General features: G+C 37.8%; 1 protein-coding gene across 5 annotated transcripts in view; it reads right to left on the bottom strand.

Annotated features, from left to right (window-relative positions):
* Window positions 1-11552: 11552 nt before the first annotated feature.
* The window catches only part of Znf318 (zinc finger protein 318), a 35858-nt gene continuing 24703 nt past the window's right edge, over window positions 11553-22707 (bottom strand). For 3 of the 5 annotated variants that reach the window (XM_076858683.1, XM_076858684.1, XM_076858685.1), the window contains 2 exons: window positions 22307-22425; window positions 17686-22044 (listed from right to left, as the gene is read on the bottom strand). In XM_076858683.1, coding sequence (XP_076714798.1) covers window positions 18745-22044; window positions 22307-22425 — 3419 coding nt within the window. In that variant the 3' untranslated portion in view covers window positions 17686-18744. Of the gene's footprint in view, window positions 11734-12088; window positions 12878-13217; window positions 13372-17685; window positions 22045-22306; window positions 22426-22707 lie in introns of those variants that run through there. The other 2 variants (XR_013091634.1, XM_076858686.1) reach the window with 2 other exon arrangements.

The following is a 22707-nucleotide window of genomic DNA, read 5'->3' as shown; positions in this document are numbered from 1 at the left end:
GACCCTTAGCACCACATTAAAAAAAAAAAAAAAAAGATATTGTGTTCACCTAAAACTAAAAAATAAATATTAAAAAAAAGAGGGTAGGAGTGTGTGAATCAGTGATAGAGTACTGGATTCAATCCCCAGTAGCAAAACCACCACAAAAAGACACGTATACACAAAACAGAAAGACACTGAATTTGCTTTCTTAAAAATCCCTTGGGCTGGGGTAGTGGCTCAGAGGTAGAGTGCTCACCTATCATGTGTGAGGCACTGGGTTCCATCCTCAGCACCACATAAAAGTAAAATAAAATAAAGATATTGTGTTCACCTACAACTAAAAATAAATATTAAAAAAACCCATCCCTCCATCTATAGAGAACTACTGTTGTATAATCACACATCACCTATGGCTCTTGCAAGAATCTGTTGGATTTTTTCCTTGTTTTCCAGTATCATCTTGCCATTACATGAACCTTTGAGAGAACTCTGTATATAGTTACAGAGTTAGCTGCTTGGGACTATTGAGTGGGATATATTTTGTGATTAGGGGCATTCAGTGGAATAATTATGAATTAATCCTTTAGGAAAGGACCTTCTAAACCCTTTGCCATGAGGCTTTCAACCTATGCTTGTGAAGAAATCAAACACTTTTAAATGTTGGTTTTCCAAACAAAGATAGATTTGATTTCTCAAGTATTACTTGGAATGTGTACTTAATCTGAGAGTATATAAAAGTAACTATGTCCAAATAATTTGCAGCATAAAAATGTATGCATATTCTAATAAAAAATATATTCATATCCTGGAAAGAGAGAGAAGTGAAATTCGTTTGTCATCTTGCTTATAAATCTGATAGATGATGAAGTTTATGCAAGGTACTAGAAACATCCTCATTTTCATACTAAGATTTAGAAGATAATTTATAGCTATATATATGTATATATAATAGAATATATAAACATTATATTTTATATATATTTACATGTATTAGTATATATAAATATTATATATTATATATAAGATTCACACACATATGAATAGCTCTTCCAGTTCATAAGTGTATGTCAATGAGACTAACACAACTTAATCTTAAGAATTCAGACTAATGCAAATGTTTACCTTTTTTTTAAGGTACTGGAGATTGAACCCAGGGCTTTGCACATGCAAGGCAAGCAACCTATCACTAAGCTACATTCCTTTTCTCCCTCCCTCACTCTACCACTAAGCTACATCCTAGCCTACATGCCTGCTTTCCTGTTTTTTTAAATATTGAGACAGGGTTTCATTAAGTTGCCTAGCCTGGTCCTGAACATGTAATCTTCCTGTCTCTGTCTCCTGAGTAGCTGTGAATACAGAGATGTACCACCACAAATGTCTGGAAAATGTCTTATCTTTTTTTTTTTTTTTAATTTTTTTAGTTGTTGCTAGACCTTTATTTTATTTATTCATATGCAGTGCTGAGAACTGAACCCGGTGCCTCATACATGCCAGGCAAGTGCACTACCACTAAGCCCAAGCCCCAGACCTAAATGTCTTGACTTTTATAGAGAAGTCTTTCATTTCCTCTGTGAAGCTAAAGGTCACAGAATCAAGAATTCTAGCCTCTTCCCAAATGCAAATAATTGGACTTTTTCTCTTCTCCTAGTTTTTGGAACATGCAGGACTGTGAGATCCTTACTTGTAATCCCCATTCTCCTGCCAAGCATCCCTACAAAAGGCAGCATCTCAGCAGAGACAAGAACATAAAACTCAACTCTTGATAAAAAAAAAAAAAAAAAAGAAAAGAAAAAATACAGGGGCTGGGGTTGTGGTTCAGAGGTAGAGTGCTTACCTAGCATGTGTGAGGCACTAGGTTTGATCCTCAGCACCACATAAAAATAAAATAAAAGTATTGTGTCCACCTACAAATATATATATATATATATATATATTTTTTTTTTTTTTTAAATAAAGAATATAAACAGTTGAAAGTGGTTTGTATGCCTGTAATCCCAGCGACTTAGGAAGCTACAGCAGGGGGATCACAAGTTTGAGGCCTGCTTGGGCAACTGAGAGTGAGGCCTTATCTCAAAATAAAAAAGGGCTGGGGATGTAGCTTAGTAGTAAAGGACCCCTCGGTTCAATCCCTAGTAACCTCCCCACACATACACTCACCAAAAAAGTCTACAAACAAAAAGTCTACACTGAATCTTCACAATTCAAATTTTCACATTTAAATTTTCTACTTGGAAGCATTTCCATCAGAAAACTTCATCTCTCCCCCCCCACCTCCACATTAATTCAACTTAGTCCAGTTGATTCATTAGGGAAAACCCTTCCTTCTTTTGGTGACCTCATGGCATGGCATGGTCTAAGTACTCTATTCACCTGACAACAGGTATTTATAATACCAGACTTTCTTGTATTATAAGGAAAGATACACTTTTATTTTCTAGATAAAAACCTTTAAGAATTATGGATTTTTTTTTTTTTTTTGTACTAGGGATTGAACCCAGGGGCACTTAACCACTGAGTCAAATCCTCAGCCCTGTTTTTTTTTTTTTTTTTTAAATTTCATTTAGAGATAGGTTCTTGCCAAGTTGCTTAGAGTCCAAGTTGCTGAGGCTGGCTTTGAACTCCCAATCCTCCTGTCTCAGCCCCTTGAGCCACTGGGATTACAGATGTGTAATCTGTAATCAGATTGTGCCCAGCTGGATTATGGCATCTTGATTGTGCCCACTGTGCCCAGCTGGATTATGGCATCTTGAGACTGCAGGGATTACTTCACTTCTAAGTGGAGAGACCTCCTTAGCCAAGCAGAACTGAGGGACTAGGGAAGAGAGATTCCTGATGACATCTTTCACCTCTTGGATCTAGCTCAGATTTGGTTTCCTAGTTATTAAGCCATAAACTATCCCTCATCCTTTGTTTTCTTTCTTTCTTTAGTTGTCAATGGACCTTTATTTTACTTATGAGGTGCTGAGAAGCTAACCCAGTGCCTTACACATGCTAGGCAAGTGCTCTACTGAGCCATCACCCCAGCCCTTATCCTTTGTTTTCTTAAGTTTGTTGAGGTCAGGTTTCTGACATTCACAACCAAAAGGGTTCTGATTAATACAACATGCACACTTATACACATAGATATTTCTTCTTGTATACAAAAATTGTAGTGTTGTGTAAAGTTCTGATACTATAGATATATTTTTTAAAAAAGAAAATATATATGTAAATCTATTTTTTAGTTGAAGGTGGACACACAATATCAGTGTTTCATTTTTATGTGGTTCTGAGGATCGAACCCAGTACCTCATGCATGCTAGGCGAGCACTCTACCATTGAGCCACAACCCCAGTCCAAATATTTTCTTGTACGTACAATTTTCAAGATAATCTTATAGAAACAAACAAAAAAAGCAGTATGAAAGGAAATGAGGAACAACAACAACAAAAAAGACAACATATAGAAAACAAACAAAATTGTGGAAATCTAGTTGTTTTTTTTTTTTTTTTTTGGTATTGGAGATTGAACTCAAGGGCACTTGACCACTGAGCTACATCCCCAGCCTCATTTTGTATTTTATTTAGAGACAGGGTCTCACTGAATTGCTTAACACCTCGCTTTTGCTAAGGTTGGTTTTGAACTCACAATCCTTCCTCCTCAGTTTCCAGAGTGACTGGGATTACAGGCTGTGCCATGATGCCAGGTGGAAGCCTTTTCTTATCAGTAATCATTTTAAATGTAAAAATGAACTAATCTCATCAACTGCTAGGATCTAAATGTTTGTTTGCGTCCCTCTCCCCAATAAATTCACATGTTGAAATCAAATCCTCAATGCAACAGGAGTAAGAGGTACAGCCTTTACATTCCACATTTCAAAACTTATGGGATGCACTAAAACTGTACAAGAGGGAAATTATACTTGCAAACATTTAAGTTTACAAAAGAATAAAGATCTCAAATAACAATCTAACTTTACATCTCAAGAAACTGGAAAAAGAGCAAACTAAATAAAAATTTAAATGGGAAACAAAATAGTAAAAGAATGAAATTTTTCATAGAGAACAGAAAGACATTAGAGAAAGTTTATGACCAATAATTGGTTTTTCATTTGAAAAGATCCACCAAATGAATAAACCTTTAGCTGGACTAAGAAAAAGAGAGAATATGCAAACAAAATTAAAATCAGAAATGAAAATGTGGGTACTGGGCACGACTCAGTTACTTGAGAGGCTGAGGCAGGAGGATAGCAATTTTGAGGTAAGGCCAGGAAAAATAAATAAAAAAATAATTTTTTTTTCAAAATAAAAACAACTGTTTCAAAATAAAAAAATAAAAAGCACTCAGGAGTATAGCACTTGCCTAGCAGAAACAACAACAAAAAGAAAAAAGTGAGGACATTATTACCAACCATCAGGAAATAAAAAAGATTATAAGAGAATATTAAAAATTTATCCCAGCAAATTTGAAAGATCTAGATGAAATGAACAAATTCCTAGAAACACAAAAATTTAAAAAGCAGATTCAAGAATAAGGAGAGCTGGGTGCAGTGGAGCATACCTGTCATCCCAGCGGCTTAGAGGCTGAGACAGTAGGATTGCAAGTTCAAAGACATTCTCAGCAACTTAGTGAGGCCCTAAGCAACACAGCAAGACCATGTCTCTAATAAAATACAAAAATGGGCTGGGGAGAGCTGAGGTTGTAGCTCAGTGGCAGAACGTTTCCTTAGCATGTGCAAGGCACTAGGTTTGATGCTTAGCACCACATACTATAAATAAAGACATTCTGTCCATCTAAAACTACAAAAAGGTGTGTGTGTGGGGGGGCTGGGGCTGTGACTCTGTGGTTAAATCCCTGATTTAAAGAAAAAAAAAGCTATAGAAAATCTGAATAGATCTATAACAAGTAAAGAGATTGAATCAATAATTAAAAATTCCCCTGAAAAAGTCTAGTACTAGTTGGTTTCACTGGTGAATTCTACTAAACATTTAAAGAAGAATTAACATTGAGTACTCAAATGCTTCCAAAACAGAAGTGGGAACACTTCTAAATCATCTATAAGATGAACATTACCTTCGTACCAAAGGTAGACAAAAACACCACAGGGGAAAAAAACAACAACAACTATAAACCAAAATTTCTTTCTTTCTTTCTTTCTTTTTTTTTTTTGTTAGTTGTAGATAGACAAAATGCCTTTATTTTATTTGTTTATTTGTAGGTGGTGCTGAGGATCAAACCAGTGCCTTGCCTCACACATGCTAGGCAAGCACACTGCCACTGAGCTACGGCCCCAGCCTGACCAATATTTCTTACGATGCAAAAATCCTCAATAAAATAACAGCAAACTGAATCCAATAGCATATTAAAAGGGTTATACACAAGTAGGATTTATCCCCAGAATATAAGAGTAGTAGTCCAACACAGGAAAAACCAATCAGTGTAATACTATTCACCACATTAATGTTATGAAAGAAAAAATAAACACACACATATGATCACCTCAATTGACAAATAAAAAATATTTGACAAAATAAAATACTTTTTCATAAATTCTCAAGAGATTAGGAATAAAAGGGAAAGCCATCAACATGGTATCAAGCATTTTTTAAAAACCTGCTAACATAGTTTTCAGTAGGAAAAAACAAATTTTTTTTCTGGCCGGGTGTGATGGAGCAGGACTATAAATCCCAGCTACTTGGAGGCTGAGGCAGGAGGATTGCAAGTTGGAGGTCAGCCTGGGCAACTTATCAAGACCCTATCTCAAAATCAGAAAAGGACTGGGGGGTATAGCTCAGTTGTAGCTCATGCTTGCTTTGCATGCGCAAGACCCTAGATTTGATCCCTAGTACAAAGAAAACCAAACTAACAAAAAAAAGGATTTTCTTTCTCAGGTTAGAAACAAGACAAGCATATTATCTTCACCAATCCTATTCAATATTGTACTGAAAGTTCTAAGAACAGCAATTAAGCAAGAAAAAGAAATGTATCAAAACTGGAAAGGAAGAAGTGAAACTATACCTATTTTCTGATGACATGATCCTATGTGTTTAAAATTTCCTAAGGAATTGGACATGGTGGTGCATGCCTATAATCCCAGTGACTTGAGAGGCTGAGACAGGAGAATCACAAGTTCGAGGCCAACCTCAGCAACTTAGTGAGACCCTGTCTCAAAAATAAGTAAGTAAGTAAGTAAATAAATAAATAAATAAATAAAATAGGATAGGGGAAATGACTCAGTGGTAAAAGCACCACTGAGTTAAATCCCTAGTGCCAATCAATCAATCATTAAAATTTCCCAAATAAACCATTAAAAAAACTACTAGAACAAAGCCAGATCCAGTTACTGGCCTATAATCCCAACTCAAGAGATAAAGCAGAAAGATCACAAGTTCAAAACCAGCCTCAGTAATTTAGTGAAGTCCTATGCAATATAGGTAAGACCCTGTCTCAAAATAATACATAAATAAAAAGGTCTGGGAATGTAGCTCAGTGATAAAGCACCAGTAGGTTCAACCCCTGGTACCAAAGCAAAACAAAACCAAAAAACCCCTATTAGAACAAATAAATGAATTCAGCAAAGATTAAAATATGAAAATTAGTTGTGTTTCTATACACCTTCAATGAATAATTTGAGAGAAAATCAAGAAAACAATTACACTAAAATAGCATACAAAATGATAAAATACCTAGGACTAAATTTAATCATGGAGGTGAAAGATATACACAAAAACTATAAAATGCTGATTTTTTTTTTTTCAGTGCTGGAGGTTGAACCCAGGGCCTCATATATGTTAGATAGCTACTCTACCACTAAATAACATCACCAGCCCCAAAACACTACTAAAAGTAATTCAATAAGACCTAAATAAATAGAAAGGCATTAATATTCATGGGTTAGAGGACTTAATATTGTTAAGATGGCAGTATTATCCAAAGCAAATTACAGATTCAATGTAGTCCCTACCAAATTCCAAGCCTTTTTTGCAGAAATGGAAAAGCCAAATGTTAAATTTGCATTAAATTGCAGTTGACCCAAATAGACAAAATAATCTTAAAGAAGAAAGTTGGTGACTCAAACTTCTCAATGTCAAAACTTACTACAAAGCTACAGTGATCAAAACAGTGTGGTACTGGCATTAGGACAGACATAAACTAATGGAACAGAATGGGAAGTCCAGGAAAAACTCCATGTATCTGTAGCCAATTGATTTCAACAAGGGTGCTATGACCATTCAAAGAAGAAGACAGTTTCTTCAGTAAATGGTGTTGAGATATTCACATGCAAAAGAATGAAGCTATCCTGGTGCAGTGGTACATCCTGTAATCCCAACAACTCGGGAGGCTGAAACAGGAAGAATCCAAGTTTGAGGCCAGATTCAACAGTTTAGTGAGACCCTGTGTCAAATAAAAAATAAGAAAGGCTGGGTATGTGCCTAAGTGATTAAGTGCCTTTGAGTTCAATCCCTAGTACCAAAAAAAAAAAAAAAAAAAAAAAAAAGCAGCAGCAGCAGCAGCTAGAATTCTACCTCTCACAATCTAAAAAAAAGCTAAAGCCATAAAACTCTTGGAAGAAAACATAGGAAGAAGGGTGTGGTACTGCACATCTGTAATCCCAGTTACTTAGAAGGTTGAGGTAAGAGGATCATGAGTTTGAGGCTGGCCTGGAGAATTTGGCGAGACCATCTCAAAAGAAAAAAAAAAAAACAGGAATGTAAATCTTCATAAGCTTGCATTTGGCAATGGATTCTTAGATTATGACACCAAAATCATGAGCTATAAATAAATAAATAAGACTACATCAAAATTTAAAACTTTCATATATCAATAGATATTATTAAGAAAGTAAAAAGACAACCTAAAGATAGCTGTAAAATCATCTGATAAAGATCTAGTACCTAGAATATGTAAATAATTTTTACAATTCTGCAACAACAAAAAAAAACCCAATTTAAAAAATGGGCAAAAGCCAAACACAGGGATGGGGCTGTAGCTCAGTGGTAGAGCGCCCAACTTGCATGTGTGAGGCACTGGGTTCAATTCTCAGCACCACATAAAAATAAATAAAAATATGCGGCTGGGGCGATAGCTAAGCAGGAGAGTGCTTGCCTAGCACATGTGAGGCCCTGGGTTCGATCCTCAGCACCACATACAAATGAATAAATAGAATAAAGATATTTTTTTAAAATTCCTTCCTTTAAAAAAATAAATAAATATATTGTGTGCATCTACAAGTAAAAAATATTAAAAAAAAAAAAGCCAAACACATTTTTTCCAAAGAAGGTAAACAAATGGGCCAAAGGCACATTAAACAATGCTCAATTATCATTAGGCATTAGGGAAATGCAAATCAAAACCACAAATGAGATACTAGAACAGCTATATTTTAGGAAGAAAAATAGCAAGTGTTATGGAAAAACTGAAACCATTGAACACAGCTGGCAGGAATGTAATATGGTTCTGGTGTTGTGAAAAATTATTTGTCAGTTCCTCAAATAGTTAAATAGGTCTTGGGGTGTAGCTCAGTGGTAGAACTCTTACTTAGCATGTATGAAGCCCTGGGTTCCATCCCTTAAACACACACAAAAAAAATAACAGAATAACCATATATCTAGAAATTCCACTTTTAGGTATATGCTGAAAAGAATTGAATAGATATTTATTCATAAATGTTCACAGCAGCACAATTCACAACAACCAAAATGTGGATACATTCAAATGTCCACTAACAGGGCTGGAATTGTGACTCAGTGGTAGAGCGTTTGCCTAGCACATGTAAGGCACTGAGTTTGATCCTCAGTACCACATAAAATAAATAAATAAACAAAATAAAGGTATTGTGTCTATCTACAACTATAAAAATGTTTTTTAAATGCCCACCAACAAATGGATGGATAAACAAATTACAGTATATCAAACAACAGAATATTATTCAGCCATAAAAATAATGAAACACTTCTACATGCTACAATCTGGATGAATCTTAAAAACATTAATGCTAAAGTGAAAAAAACACTGACACAAGGCCACACATTATTACGATTTCACTTGTAGGAAATATCCAGTATAGATAAATCCACAGAGATAGATTAGTGACTGCTAGGGGCTGCAGGGAAGTGGGAACATGGACTATCTGCCTAAAGTATACAGGATTTTATTTTGTAATGATGAAAATGTCACAAATTTTATGATATGAATTGTACTTTGATTAAAAACACACACCTGGGAGGCAGCTACTTCCTGGAGACCACACGTGGAGGAACCAGCGCTGCGCCCCTAGACGGATGTGCTCCCGAAGCTGGCAGGCAATGTATGTCTTCTTACATACAGTTAAAGGGACACCCTTTGAGACCCCTGATCAAGGAAAAGCTTGACTACTGACATTGGGAGCAGATGGACTAGGGCTCCAGTCTTCCCACAAATTCCTTAGCATCTCTCCTATTATACTCTATCTCCTAGCCAGCTTCTACACCAAATATGATGTTGCTCACTTCCTCATCAACACTACCTCACTGCTCAGTGTACTGCTGCCTAAGTAAACCCAATTCCATGGGGTTTGTGCCTTTGGCATCAATAAATACCAAGGGATGGGGCTAAGAACAGCTCCACAGGCACGGAGAAGGCACTGAAACAAAGGGCTATAATGCCTTCCCCTTCTCCATACTACTTTGTGTGTCTTGAAATCTGAGAAGTATACAACCTCTCCCAAACTCCCAGGAAGGGGAGAGACTGGGAAATGGGGCTCCTGGCCCAGCTCTGCTAGGTGCAAGATTCTTTGAATCAGGAAAGGAAGATGAGGTTAAGAGCCAAATCAACAGGCAGGTATCCAAGTCTGGGCAGATTATTTGATGATTACGTTTTTCCTTATCTTTCACCCCTACCACCTTCTAGCTTTGTTTTGCTGTGTCTTTTCCTTATAATAACTTTTTTAGCGAAGGCAAAAAAAAAAAAAAAAATACACCTGTGATAGCAGTAATAGTGATTACAATTTGGACAAGAAGTGACTGGAAATAGTTGAGATGGGATTCAGGGGTTTTGATCATTTTCTTCCTTTTTTTCTCTCTTTTTTTTTTTCCTCTGTGTGTGTGTGTGTTGGTTTGGGAATGGAACCTGGGTTTTTCTTCACTGAGTTACATCCCCAGTCCTTTCTATTTTGGGGGACAGGGTCTTTTTAATTGCCCAGGCTGACCTCAAACTTGCAATCCTCTCACCCCAGCCTCCTGCATTGCTGGGATTATAGGCATGCACCACCATTCCTCACTCGTATTGTTTGTGTGTGTTAATGTGTATGTATGTGCATTTGTGCTACTAAGGATTAAACCATGTGTGCTCTACCACTGATATATTCCCCAACCAGTTTTATTTTTTGAGACAGGGTTTTGCTAAATTGCCCAGGTTGGCCTCCTTGAATTTGTGATCCTCCTGCCTCAGCCTCTGGAGTCGATGGGATTACAGTTATGCATTACCATACCCAGCTCATACTTTTTTTTTTTTTAGTTATAGATACACAATACTTTTATTTTTATGTGGTGTCAAGGATCGAACCCAGTGCCTTACACATGCTAGGCAAGTGCTCTGCCACTAAGTTACAACCCCAGTCCACATACTTTTTTTTTTTTTGGGGGGGGTACCAGGGATTGAACCCGGGAGTGTTTAACTACTGGAGCCACATCCCTAGCCCTTTTTAAAATTTTTTATTCTGAGACAGTATCTTGCTAAATTACTTAAAGCTTTGCTAAATTGCTGAGGCTTGCTTGAACTTGAAATCCTCCTGCCTCAGCCTCCTGAGTCACTGGGATTATATGCATGTGCTACCATGCCTGGCTTATTTTCTATTTTTTGATTGGTGTTGGTTACCCAGATATGTTTACTTATGAAAATTATTGAACTTGACAACTGTCATGTGTGCTTTTAAAAATATAAACATTATACTTTAATATAAATGTTTATTTTTTTAAGTTACAGGTCCCAGCAATTCTATTCCCAGGTATATACCCACAAGACATGTCCACATAAAAATTTGTATATGGACATAAGCAGCATTTTTCACCATATTCCCAAAGTGGGAATAACTCAAGTATCTATCAACTAATGTACAAACAAAAATGACATATCCCTACAATGGAATATTTTCAGGCATAAAATATAATGGAGTTCACAAGGGTAAACTTTGAGAACCTTATGCTAAGTGAAAGCTAAACACAAGAGACCACATATAGTATGACTCCATTTATATAAATGTTCAGAATAGGTAAATCCACAGAGACAGAAGCAGATTGTTGATTACCTGTCTTGGGAATAGCTTTAGAGTACAGAGCATACTGCTGATGGATACATGTTTTTTTTTTGGTGGGGGAGGGGAGCTGATGGAAATGTTCCTGAATTAGTGATGATGGTTGTACAACCATTGTACAAATCAAAGAATCACACACTTTAAGATGGTGGATTTTATGTTATGTAAAATTTAATGTTATATGAATCATATTTCAATAAAAATCTTAAAATACTTCATCATTCATAATACACATGAACTCCTGCATATCAAGGAAGTCCAAAGAGGAAAACACTACTAAAAAAATGTTTTCTTCCCCCCACCCACTCCCCAGATCAGTATAGATATAGACTTTAGATATAGACTTTAGATACTACTAGAGAATTGAGATATAAGTAGAAAAATAGGGGCTGGAGTAGAGCGTGGAATGAAAGCTTGTGCCCAACACTCTTGATTGTTCCTGGGAAGAGGTATGTGATAGACGATGAGAAACAGATCTTGGGCTGGAACAAGGGAGAGAAAGTGGTGGTGACAAAGCGTTGGCAGCCCTGGCACCAGGCTGCTTTCCATTGCTTCATCTACAGGGTCATGCCTTAGGAATGAGTAGTCCTTAACTAATAAAAATCTCAGTACCAAGAGCTCCTGAGATACTTTTTACCCTTTCCTTTTTATTCTACTGATGATTTTGGTTATACTTTACATGTATGTTTGGTTGTTTTAAATAGCTGTAGTGTCAAATTACCAAGAACATAGATTTAGGCAGTAAACTAGTCTCTAGGACCCTAAAAGTGATTGGATTTGCAAATCAAGAACAAAACTAAGATAAGAATTTTCTGGGTAAATCTGTAATTGGGGCAGCTTAGATTTAAATAAAATGAATCTGAGTTTAAAGGAGTTAAAATTCAATTAAGTCATACTGAATTCTGGTTCTCTTTTCCACTGTGTCGTTGAGCCCACAGTTCCAAACACAAAAGGGAGTAAAAAAATGTCCATCATTTTAGATAGAGAGTAAGAAGTTTCCCTGGTATTTTGGAATGATGCTTGCCTGCTCCTGTGTTCCAGATGTTTGTTTTTTCAGTACTGGGGATGAAAACAGGGGTGGTTTACCACTGAGCTATATCTCTAGCACTTTATTTATTCATTCGTTTATTTACTTATTTTTGAGACAGGGTCTCACCTGCCAAGGCTGGCCTCGAATTTGCAATACTCCTGCCTTAGCCTCCCAAGTTGCTGGGATTATACATGTGCACCATGTGACTGGCCCAGATATTTCAATGTGTGTAGAAAAAATAATAAGACTGTATGGAGGGGCTGAGGCTGTGGCTCAGTGGTAGAGCACTTGCCTAGCATGTGTGAGGCACTGGGTTCAATTCTCAGCACCACATTTAAGTAAACGAATAAAATAAAGGTCTATACATCTAAAAAAAAGACTGTATGGAATCTGGTAGACAACTGTCTGATATCCCAGGACTTTTTTCAAACATCTCCTCTGTAATTGTTCCCCTTCCTTGAATCTCCTTTGCTTACTTATACCCTATTCCTCTAAGGTCATATCCAATTTTACCTTAATTCTTGAACTGTCCATTAAGGGAGGGTAGAACCAAAATAAGAGATGTTCTACTTTCCAGAGACATTGAGGCATAGGGCCTAGAAAGAATTGGAAGGCATTAAATCCATAGTTTTAACATAAATATTATAGCACTAAATGAGATGGAAGTTTAATAGTTTATTCAATGCTAAATGGAAGTTTAATAGTTTATTCAATGCTAAATGGAAGTTTAATAGTTTATTCAATGCTAAATGGGTGCATAATAGCAAGTCTAAAATACATACCCTCTATATCCATTCTTTCCCTGTTCCTCCTCTACTGATACAAAGACACAGATATATACATATTTGTTCATCCAACCCACTATTTCCCAATAGCTAAAATGACAGAGCTTTCTCCATAACCCATTCCTGCCCCAAGCAGCCATACCATACTCACCTTCTGGAAGTCAGACCCTGGAGGTGATTGCTTACTGGCCACAAGGGCGCTCAACATTTCCATGGTCTTTGTGGTTTCTATTCCTGATTCTCTGGAGTAGAAATATCTGCTGCAGTCTTTCCTTTTGGAAATGTGAAGAGTTCTGGAATTGTTTCTGAAAAGAAAGGAAGATAGGTGGGTTAGTCAGTAACAATGTGATCATAATCATTCTTATACAGGAAGGCTATAGGAAGGAAATCCAGCAGGGCAGAGTATCAGAGAGAAGATGAAAGAAAATACCTCAATATGGTCATTTCTTTGTTACCTTTCTCTACATCCTCTACCTTTTGTTCTCCCATTATATAACTGTATTGTCAACCTGCTCATTCACTTTCCTTAAAAATACTCATTTCTCTTATTTTCTACAAAACTCCTTTCTTGCCTGATCTCCCAAGAATGGAAGTAACAAAAGCCTGTAAAGCTTTAAATCATTATCTGTGCATTATCTTCCATTCTTTTGTATTGAGACTATGATATGTGTACCTGGCATTAAAGCAAGCTTTGTGAAGACAAGTGTCTTGATTTATGTAACTTAAGGTCCCAGTGCTTCTGCATTATCTGATATGCACAATCAGCTCAACAAAGGTAGAGGGAAGGGAAGGGGAGGAGGAAGAGAGGGAGAAGAATGGTAGGAGTTTCTTGAAGATATGCTGCCCAGCATTGACGGGAGTAGAATTTTAGGAAGTCTTGAAGGAAAAACAGTAGGATCTATTTGTTACGATGGAAAGCAGATGAGAGAAGACAAAGAGAGACAACTTTAAAAGTTTTTAATTTAAATACATAGAAATAAAAATTTAAAAATCAGGGTGGGAATCCAAAAACCTGGCCTAAAATTCTATAGCACCAGATAACCCTTACTGACATAAACATGACATCTTTTATGTACATGTGTATATGCATGTGTACATTTTATGTGCATAAAATATTTTATATAAAATGTATTTTTATGATCAGAAGATTGACAAGAGAAAATATGAAATACAAAGTATAAGCATTGCTCCTAAGACATTCTTTTTTAGTTGTTTCCATCCAGAAATGAAATTGACAGTTTTAATTTTGATGAGCTGTCAAGAAGCTGTTGGACCACAAAATACTAAATAATTCCTTTGGCTAAATCAGAGGGATTTGGGGTTTGACTAACTTCAACATACTTATCTAGTTGGAAGGATAAAGGGGGTCATATGAAAATTAGAACCCTCAAACTCTTTTTTGTTTGTTTACTTTCAGGTCAGTTTACCCTCCTCCCCATCCTTATTTTATCTCCCAAGAGATGCTGGAGTAGTGTGTCCCCCTTCCTAGCCTGGTAGCACTACTATTCTAGAATGCTGTAAAAATAGAGGGACCACTGGTATCATTGATATGAACTCATTGATATTGATGGTGTTTTGTAAATGCAAAGACTCAGGGCAGAAGCAAAACAGTTGGCTTCTGAAGGGCTAGGAACCCAGCAAATACAATCAGCAATTAATAGTTTAACCCACTTATAAAATACTAAATATTAACAATCAGTTAAAAAAAAAAGCTACTATTACAATGATTCTTTGAATGAATTTTTATTGAGCACCCTCAATGTGCCAGGCAACTGTGCACTGTGAATACAATGATGAAAAACTACTAAGCAAAGATGACTTCCTGTGCTGTGGAGAATTTATAATGCAGTTGGGGGCCATATATTAATCAAAGGAATACATATTGTAAAATTAAAACCATGTTAAGGGCTACAACATAAACATACAGGTTTATGATTTTTTTTCTCCAAAACTGTATATGGCCTGAGGGAAAATTAGGAATATTGGTGATTATTTAAAAGAATTTCATTGTAAGTTTAATGCTTAGCTTATTGATGGATACTGTTGTTGTATATACAATCTTACTTTAAAAATTACATAAACATTATTGCAAAATTAAATTCTAAATAAAGAAGAAATGTGCTCACAATCCCGAACTATTTCTGCGTCTCTATATTCTCACAGAAATTATTAATAAGTGAAGAGTCTGCTTACATTCTCATTCTGGACCTGGCAGGTAAGCTTTGTTAAAGTGAGGACAACCAAGATTTAGAAATATATTTAAAAAACAAAAAAACAAACCACCTCAATTGTGTTATAGGCTATTTGTTCTCTGAATCCTCCCCTACTTTAAAAAACAGACACACACACACTTCCTATGCCTATTGGAGGCCTATGTGCTATATGTCCAGCTCCCTAACCCCTCCTCCCCATTCTTACTCATTCTGTGAACCTGGCAATCCATTAGACATATATGTTCTGGTATGCTGCGTTACCAAAGTTGTAACCAATTTTTAATTTATTATCTTAGAGATGAAGCCGTACGGGGTAAGGTGGGAATACTTTTGATATATTACTCAGCAGTACTGTTAGCAGAAAGATAACTAAAGAGTATTATATGCCCTACTAGAACAGCCATGAATAAGAGAAAGATGGTCTATAAAGCAGGAAGTCTCCATTCACAAAGTCAAGGGGAATTTTTAATGAGTTAACTCAGGTAAAATTAGGAGTTTGCCCACATTGTTGTCAGTTGAGGGAATCAGATAAGAATTATTCCTGGGCTGGGGATGTGGCTCAAGCGGTAGCATGCTCGCCTGGATTGCGTGCGGCCCGGGTTCAATTCTCAGCACCACATACAAACAAAGAAGTTGTGTCTGCCGAAAACTAAAAAAAAAAAATATTAAAATTCTCTCTCTCTCTCTCCTCTCTATCTTTAAAAAGAATTATTCCTAATGTTTGTAGAAATTTAAAACAGGTATATGATACCATAAGCCACACGTAAAGATTAGGGCCCATTCCTTGCAGGTGTCTTCTCTCTTAAGTTGAAGCTTTCTTTAGTACTATGATAGTAGTGAATGAAAAGAAATATGCCCTACCTCTAGATGCCAGTTCCAGGGTTAGATCTCTACTTTCAAGTCTTCTCTAGATGAGCTTCAAAACTAAGATTCCACTGATCAAAGAGGAAGAAGCCAGCAACTCTTTCTACCCAGTCTATGGATTTCTGAAAGCTCTCCCTCAGCTGGTTCAGGGTAGATACAAAGAATGCCATTCCTTCAACTCAAAAATTAATTCCTTTTCCAGAATTTTCAAGTGAGCATTCTAGAAAAAGCCCAAACTGATAACTTGTATAAATCCCAAAGTTACACAGAGATAACAAGTGTTATTAGAACTAGTTCCGCTTCTCTTCCCTTCCTACAAGTCTCCCCTCCTGACATAGAGAACAAGATTCTGAATCCTTCTGAGGAGGAGTAAGGTTAAGATCTGCATATGATTAACACCTCCCAACTCTTTCCCTAACCCCACTGTCTCATCCCTGAAAGAGGTGGAACTTACTAAAGGAACAGACCTAAAATCAACACAAACTGGCATTTAAAATGTTTACATTCCCTAAATTCCTGTAGAAAACCTTCTAGAATAGGGAGAGGGAACCTCTATAAATCTCTCTGAAGCTTCCTTAATTCAAGCTCTTCTGAAGGACATCTTTTTTGAGTCAATCTGTGGCTTCCAGGCCAGAAAAATACACTGAACTTAGGTTTCAGCCTAAAAAAAAAAAAAAAATGGGCTCAGAAATATTACTCAGGATGGCTAGACCTTGAAAACATTTGGTGTTGAGATTGGGATAATGATCATTTTAAAGGAAAACCATACATACACACATACTAACCCTGTGACACAGTGAGGTAAAGCAACTTGTCCAAAATCACAGCAAGGCAAATACCTGAGGCATATTTGAGGATCTAGCTATCCAAATGTGCCCTTTCCACAACATGAAGAACAGAGGCCAGGATAACTTCTAACTTGATAATACTTAGGTTCTAGAAAAATTAAATTGCTTCTGAAAACTCAATCTAGAAATTCTGCAGCCCTCTACATAAGGAAATGGGGAAAAAAGAATTCTGAAAATAGAAAAAGATTACTAATACTACATTTCATTAGAGAAATAGAAGCGAGAAGTCTCTTAAGCTACTGTTGAGCCAGATTACAAACTGTTAAACATAGGAATATGAGAAGGAAACTGGGACAGAAATTAAAAAAAAAAAAAAAGAAACAACCTGAGAATTGAACTACCCGATTCCCAAGAACATCCTAAACAAGTACCTGTCATAGGAGAGCTCAGTTTCCCAGAAAAGCCCAGGGAAAGCAACACAGGGTACATAACAAGCTTTACAATAGGAAGATGCCGATACCAGATCACGGTTGTCTCTCGTTACCAATTTGGGCAGCATAATATCATATACTATATAACATTCTGGCATGAAGTAGCTCTGACAAGTAGGGGGAAAGAATGGTTGGGGGTAGGAATCAGACAATAAGGCAGCCGGGGTTTACTATTCTGGTTTTCCTTTGAAGTTAAAATGTGTGCAATTTCAAAACAAAAATCCAGAAAGAAACGTGAGATTAATGCATATTTATTCCAGGAAATTAACACATTAAAAATAAAATTAAACTTGTCCAAGCCAACTCATAAATCCTTTAATCTTTTTTAACAAAATGTACAACCCAAAACATCACACTATGGTGGAAATAACTTGGGAAAGGGAGAGGTAGAGAAAGGAAAGGGATACATATAGTTTTGTAAAACAGAGAATGAGTCCAATCCCAAGACAAGTTTCAGATCTTCTACCTCTTCAGAACAGAAATGGCTGCTAAACAATTTAATACAGATTTATTGGATCACAATACAATAAGCAAAGGCCATTTCAAGCAAACCCCAATAACATCTGCTCCTGGCACTGAACCATGAATAAGCCTTACCCAACTGTTGATTTGTCATCTTCAAAGTGAGTCTGCCAGATTTTCTTCTGTTTACTGTGGCCATTTCCAAACAAGTTTGTGGGTTAGCAGGACCATCTCAAGCAAAGGCAACAGAGTAAGGGAAACATGGGAATTGACATGCCAATTAGGGAAGTAGACAGTAAACAAAAGGGCTACTCACGCTGCATTTCAAACAATGATAAGGCAGGCCCATTGAAATGGAAGCCTAAGAGATGAACAATTCTTCCTTCATCAGTAGAAGTTTTCCATTTCAGCAAACTCTGGTGTTTCTCCCAGAGATTCATCAGCTGCCCAGATATTGGGTGGGAATACAACACAGCATTTGAAGAAGTCAGCTTTGTTTCCCTCCTCCCCCACATTCCAATGGCAGTGTCAAAGCCAAAATACAATCAAAGCACACTATGTGGTGAGCCAGGATAGACATTTGACTTTAATGACAAAGTAGGAGAAACAATTTGACCAAAAAGAACAAAAATTAACAGAAAATACTTTTTTACAGGTATGTATAGATGTTAATGCTTGATTTGTCCAGTATTTTAAGGGGGGAAGGAAAGGAGGTAAATTTTTTAACTCCCATAAACATTTACTGTAAGATGCCGACTCTTGGTGTAGGTTCCAGAGGAGATTGCCAATTAGTCCTGGATCATGTGGGCATCTGATTTCTAGAAGCCAATTTGATTCATCCACAAGCAGCCTTGGGTGGTTCATTCTTCGTCATGAACACTGGATTCTGTGTGGTCCTGGATGGCATCAACTACAGTTTCTTGTTCAGACATTTCCTGAGTGCCTCCAACTACCTGCTCCCTTGAAGGGGATGCCGAAGTTGGAGTTTTTGCCAAATTCAAAGGGCTCTCATTGTCCTCATTTATTTGAGAAGCTGCTACCTCTGTGATGGATACTTTCGGAATTTCTAGCTGTAGTGGTCCTATCTCCAGGGATCTATGCTTAGGAGGGTCATCGGGATCAGAGAGGGGAGAACATATCTTCTCTTTTCCAACTCCAGATGTCCGTGTGACAAAGTCAACAAGATCTGGAAGACAAGGAGATGGTCCAAAGCCTGCAGGACTAATTGTTTTTGATTCTAATCTGAGTGACTCTTGCTTCTGCAATTGGGAAGTTTCTTCTGCCTCCTCAGGCAACATTCCTCCTGCCAAGAGATCAAGGGCCTGATGTGTTCCCTCTAGGCTCAAGCCATGGTCAACTTTTTCTATAGGAAAACCAGTTTTCAAAATGTTAGAAGTGATCTTCCCACTTTTGGGATTAGATGAATTATATTCAGTTTCTGTCTCAAAGTTAAGCACCAGGGTTTTGTGAGAATCTAATGGAAACCCAGAAAAAGATGGGATTGGTTCAAAGTCACTGGGGATAGAGGGATTACACCCTGTAAGTGATACAGAATTTTCTTCACATATTTTCTGAGATAGGGCAGTTGGGGATCTATGTGCTGGGTCTACCCGAGAATTGCAGAAATCAACATGCATATTCCCCAGATTTCCCAGGACAGCAAGCTTCTCTACCTTTAAATTCTTAGCTTCAAAGTCTTCTAAGGTGTTGCTTTCTATTGTCACTGTTAATTCTGGATGGACATCCTGCAGCTCCACAGCTTCCACTTCTGGTTTCTCTGGGCTCTCCCACATCTCTGGTCTTTTCTTGTTCTCATCCCAAACAGGCAGATCACAGATTATTTTACCTTGAAAATCTTTTGATCTTTCTCTCTTGAGTTTGAGGCTTCTGCACCTAGAAGCTCTGGAAACTGCACCTGGAGCTGAATTTTCTAACCACTCTTCACTACCAGCTGAAACTCCTTGCTCCTGGTGACTATCTGATAAATATATATTTGACCTGACAGGGGACTGAAGCAGCAATTCTGGGGCAGAAATTTTTCCAGGTGTATCTTGTGGGTTCTGGAGTAAAGATCTAGTTTCTGATGGAAAAGAATCTATTTTTGACTTTGTGGAAGACAGAGTCTGTGCACTTACTTCAATTACTACTTTACTTAGAGTTTCATGTCCTGTCATCAATTTCTTAGACTGTTCAGCCTCTTTGTCAATCAGTAGCAAATTGGGCTGCTCTACTTCTCCCTCTTGGATATAGCTACTCCCATGGTTCAAATTAGAGTCTTCTATGCTGTGGGACCCAATGCTGGCACTTGCTCCCTCTTCAACTGCTACCCTTCCTTTTAGTTCACTGTTTGACTCTATCACACCTTCTCCACAATCTTCAGTTTGGTAAAACTCCTGGCTTTCCTTATCTTTGTTACCAGAATCTCTGAGGTGAATTTTTATCAACTTCCGAGATGTCTTGGTATGGCAGTGTGTATCTGACAGTTGAGGAGCTGTGTCTATTTCAGGTGGCCCTGGCTCTTCTAGGTCAAGATTGATTTTCCACTCTGGATATACATCCCTATCAGTGTCACTCTGGAATGAGCTAGAAGTCCACATGGCCAAAGTATCTGTCTTTGGGGTAATAGTTTCATAAGGCCTGTTTTGGCACAATCTTGTCAGAGGCTGTAAGAAGCCATAGCTATTACCTCTGTTTTGGGGGTCTGCTTGTTCTACAACTGACCACTTCCCTACCGACACCAGAGTGGGATTTTCAGTGTTGCTGACCATAGAAGCAGTGACCAAACCCTCTTGGGAGGCACTGCTGTTCAAAGCAGAAGAAGAAGTAGAATCTGAACTTTCAGTTTTAGAGAGGTTGCCATTTTCCCCATTGGTCAATGAACCACCACTCAGCTTGGTCTCAGGGGTCCCCTTTCCACCACTACTGTAGAATATGTCATACAGGTCCTTAGCATTGGCTGTAGCTAAGCATGAATTTCGTTTCTCCAATTTTTTGGCTTGTTCACTGAACACACTTGAGAGGGGTGGTGGAGGACGTACCAACACAGAGAATAGGGCCTGGTCTTGGTCACTCTCACTCACCCCAGGAGCTGTCTCATCAGAAGGAATGGCAGCTGGCTGTGCTGAGGCTATAATGGCTACAGGCAACACTGGGTTCAAAATGTTAGGACCCAGAAAGCCAGGACTTAGAGTTTGAGATATAAATGAGTTTGGTTTTAAGGGAGCCAAGACAGCATTTGCTTGGGTAGGAGATGAAGCAGCTGGATGAGGTATAACTGGGGGAGGGGGAGGGGGAGGTGGTGGTGGTGGGGGAGGGGGAGGTGGAGGAGGTGGCAACATTTGCTCAGGTATATGAGATGGCTCAATCTTTTCAGTCAGCACCATTTTTTCCTCTGGAGATCCTTTTAGAATCACCTCTTCTCCTCCAAAAGCTTTAGAGATAATGTCTGGAGGCAAAAGAAGATCAGCTGAAGATTCTTTAACTACTGGCAGAGGTTTAGCAGTGGTTCCAGAGGACTTGATAGACAGAAAGCTATTAAGTGGAGCAGGCTTGCTCACTGTAGCTGAACCTGATTTGCGGAGTACCGTGGATGGAATAGGCAGGTTGGGTCGGATCTTAGTCTGTGTTGAAGTTGTCACAACAGGCATCCAGGGGCTGGTATGTGCAACAACAGTTTTCCCAGAGAGCTTAATTTTGATGGGTTTTGCCTTCCCAGCTTCAGCTTTGCCATCTTCTTTGTCCTTACTGCTTTCCATAATCTCTTCCTTAAGGATACTTGAGGCTACTACTGAACTTTTTTCTTCTTCTTTTTCTGGCTTCTTCCAACTGAACTTCCCAAAAGACGATGATGTTTGTGATTCCTTCTTTACCTCTTCTTTTAACTGGAGTTTGATGCTAGAACTTTTTTTATTTTCAGCTTTTTCAGGGGAGTTCCCACCCTCAGGGAGCTGGTCTTCTAATTCCACAGAGACCTTATCGTCTTCCTTTACTTCTTTTACAACTTTTGCCTTTTTTTCTTTCCTTTCTTCCTTTGGTTTCTCACTAAGTTTGCGCTTTAGCTCATTTTGCCGTCGCCGTTCTGTCTCTAGAACCACAGCCAATCCAGCTTGGCGGTCCAGATTCCGCCGCTCTTCATACAATGGGTTTTCATCCACGTATTTCTGCAAAAATAAATGAAAAAGGCTCAACAACTGATAAAAATAATGAAAGAGAAAATTTTGGCTCTTCCACTATTACAATTCACTTAGAAGAAATCCCTATATTAAACTTTTCAAGGATATTAATGATTCTCACTAAGATTAAAGCAAATATCCTATTGGTTATATGGAATTTAAAGTGTCAATAACTATCTCTAGCTCCACAGTTTGACAAAGTCAAAAGAATCACTGCAGAAAGTAGGAAACTCCATCAAGTACTACAAACCTTGTATTTTTCATTGTGTTGGTGACCCTTCACATGTTGCTCTCCAGAAATTGGATCCCCCAAAAATTCCTCACAAAGCTGGCAATAAAACCCAGTGATAGGAATCAGAAACTCAGAGCCTGAAAGAAACAGAAGAAAGTTAAGGAAATAAGTCTTTTCCACCAAAAATGACAGCAACCAAAAGAAATCCCATCGTTCCTTTGCAGTAAAATAATTATGGTAAGAGGACCTTACCCACTTTGGAGTCAGACGAAGCATTTAGATGGCTCCCAAGGGCATAGTCTTCCCAACCTAAGGCTTGAGCTCTTGACCGCTATTCCTTCTATCTCTTGGGGACACTAGTTAATTCAGGATTCTCCTGTGTTTCCCTCTGCTGATTCTCCTCAAACTGTAAGTAGCAC

Source organism: Callospermophilus lateralis, chromosome 6 (genome assembly GCF_048772815.1).
Source record: "Callospermophilus lateralis isolate mCalLat2 chromosome 6, mCalLat2.hap1, whole genome shotgun sequence".
NCBI classification, from domain to species: Eukaryota; Metazoa; Chordata; class Mammalia; order Rodentia; family Sciuridae; genus Callospermophilus; species Callospermophilus lateralis.
Note: the sequence above shows the minus strand (reverse complement) of the source record. Positions and strands in the feature narration are given on the sequence as shown.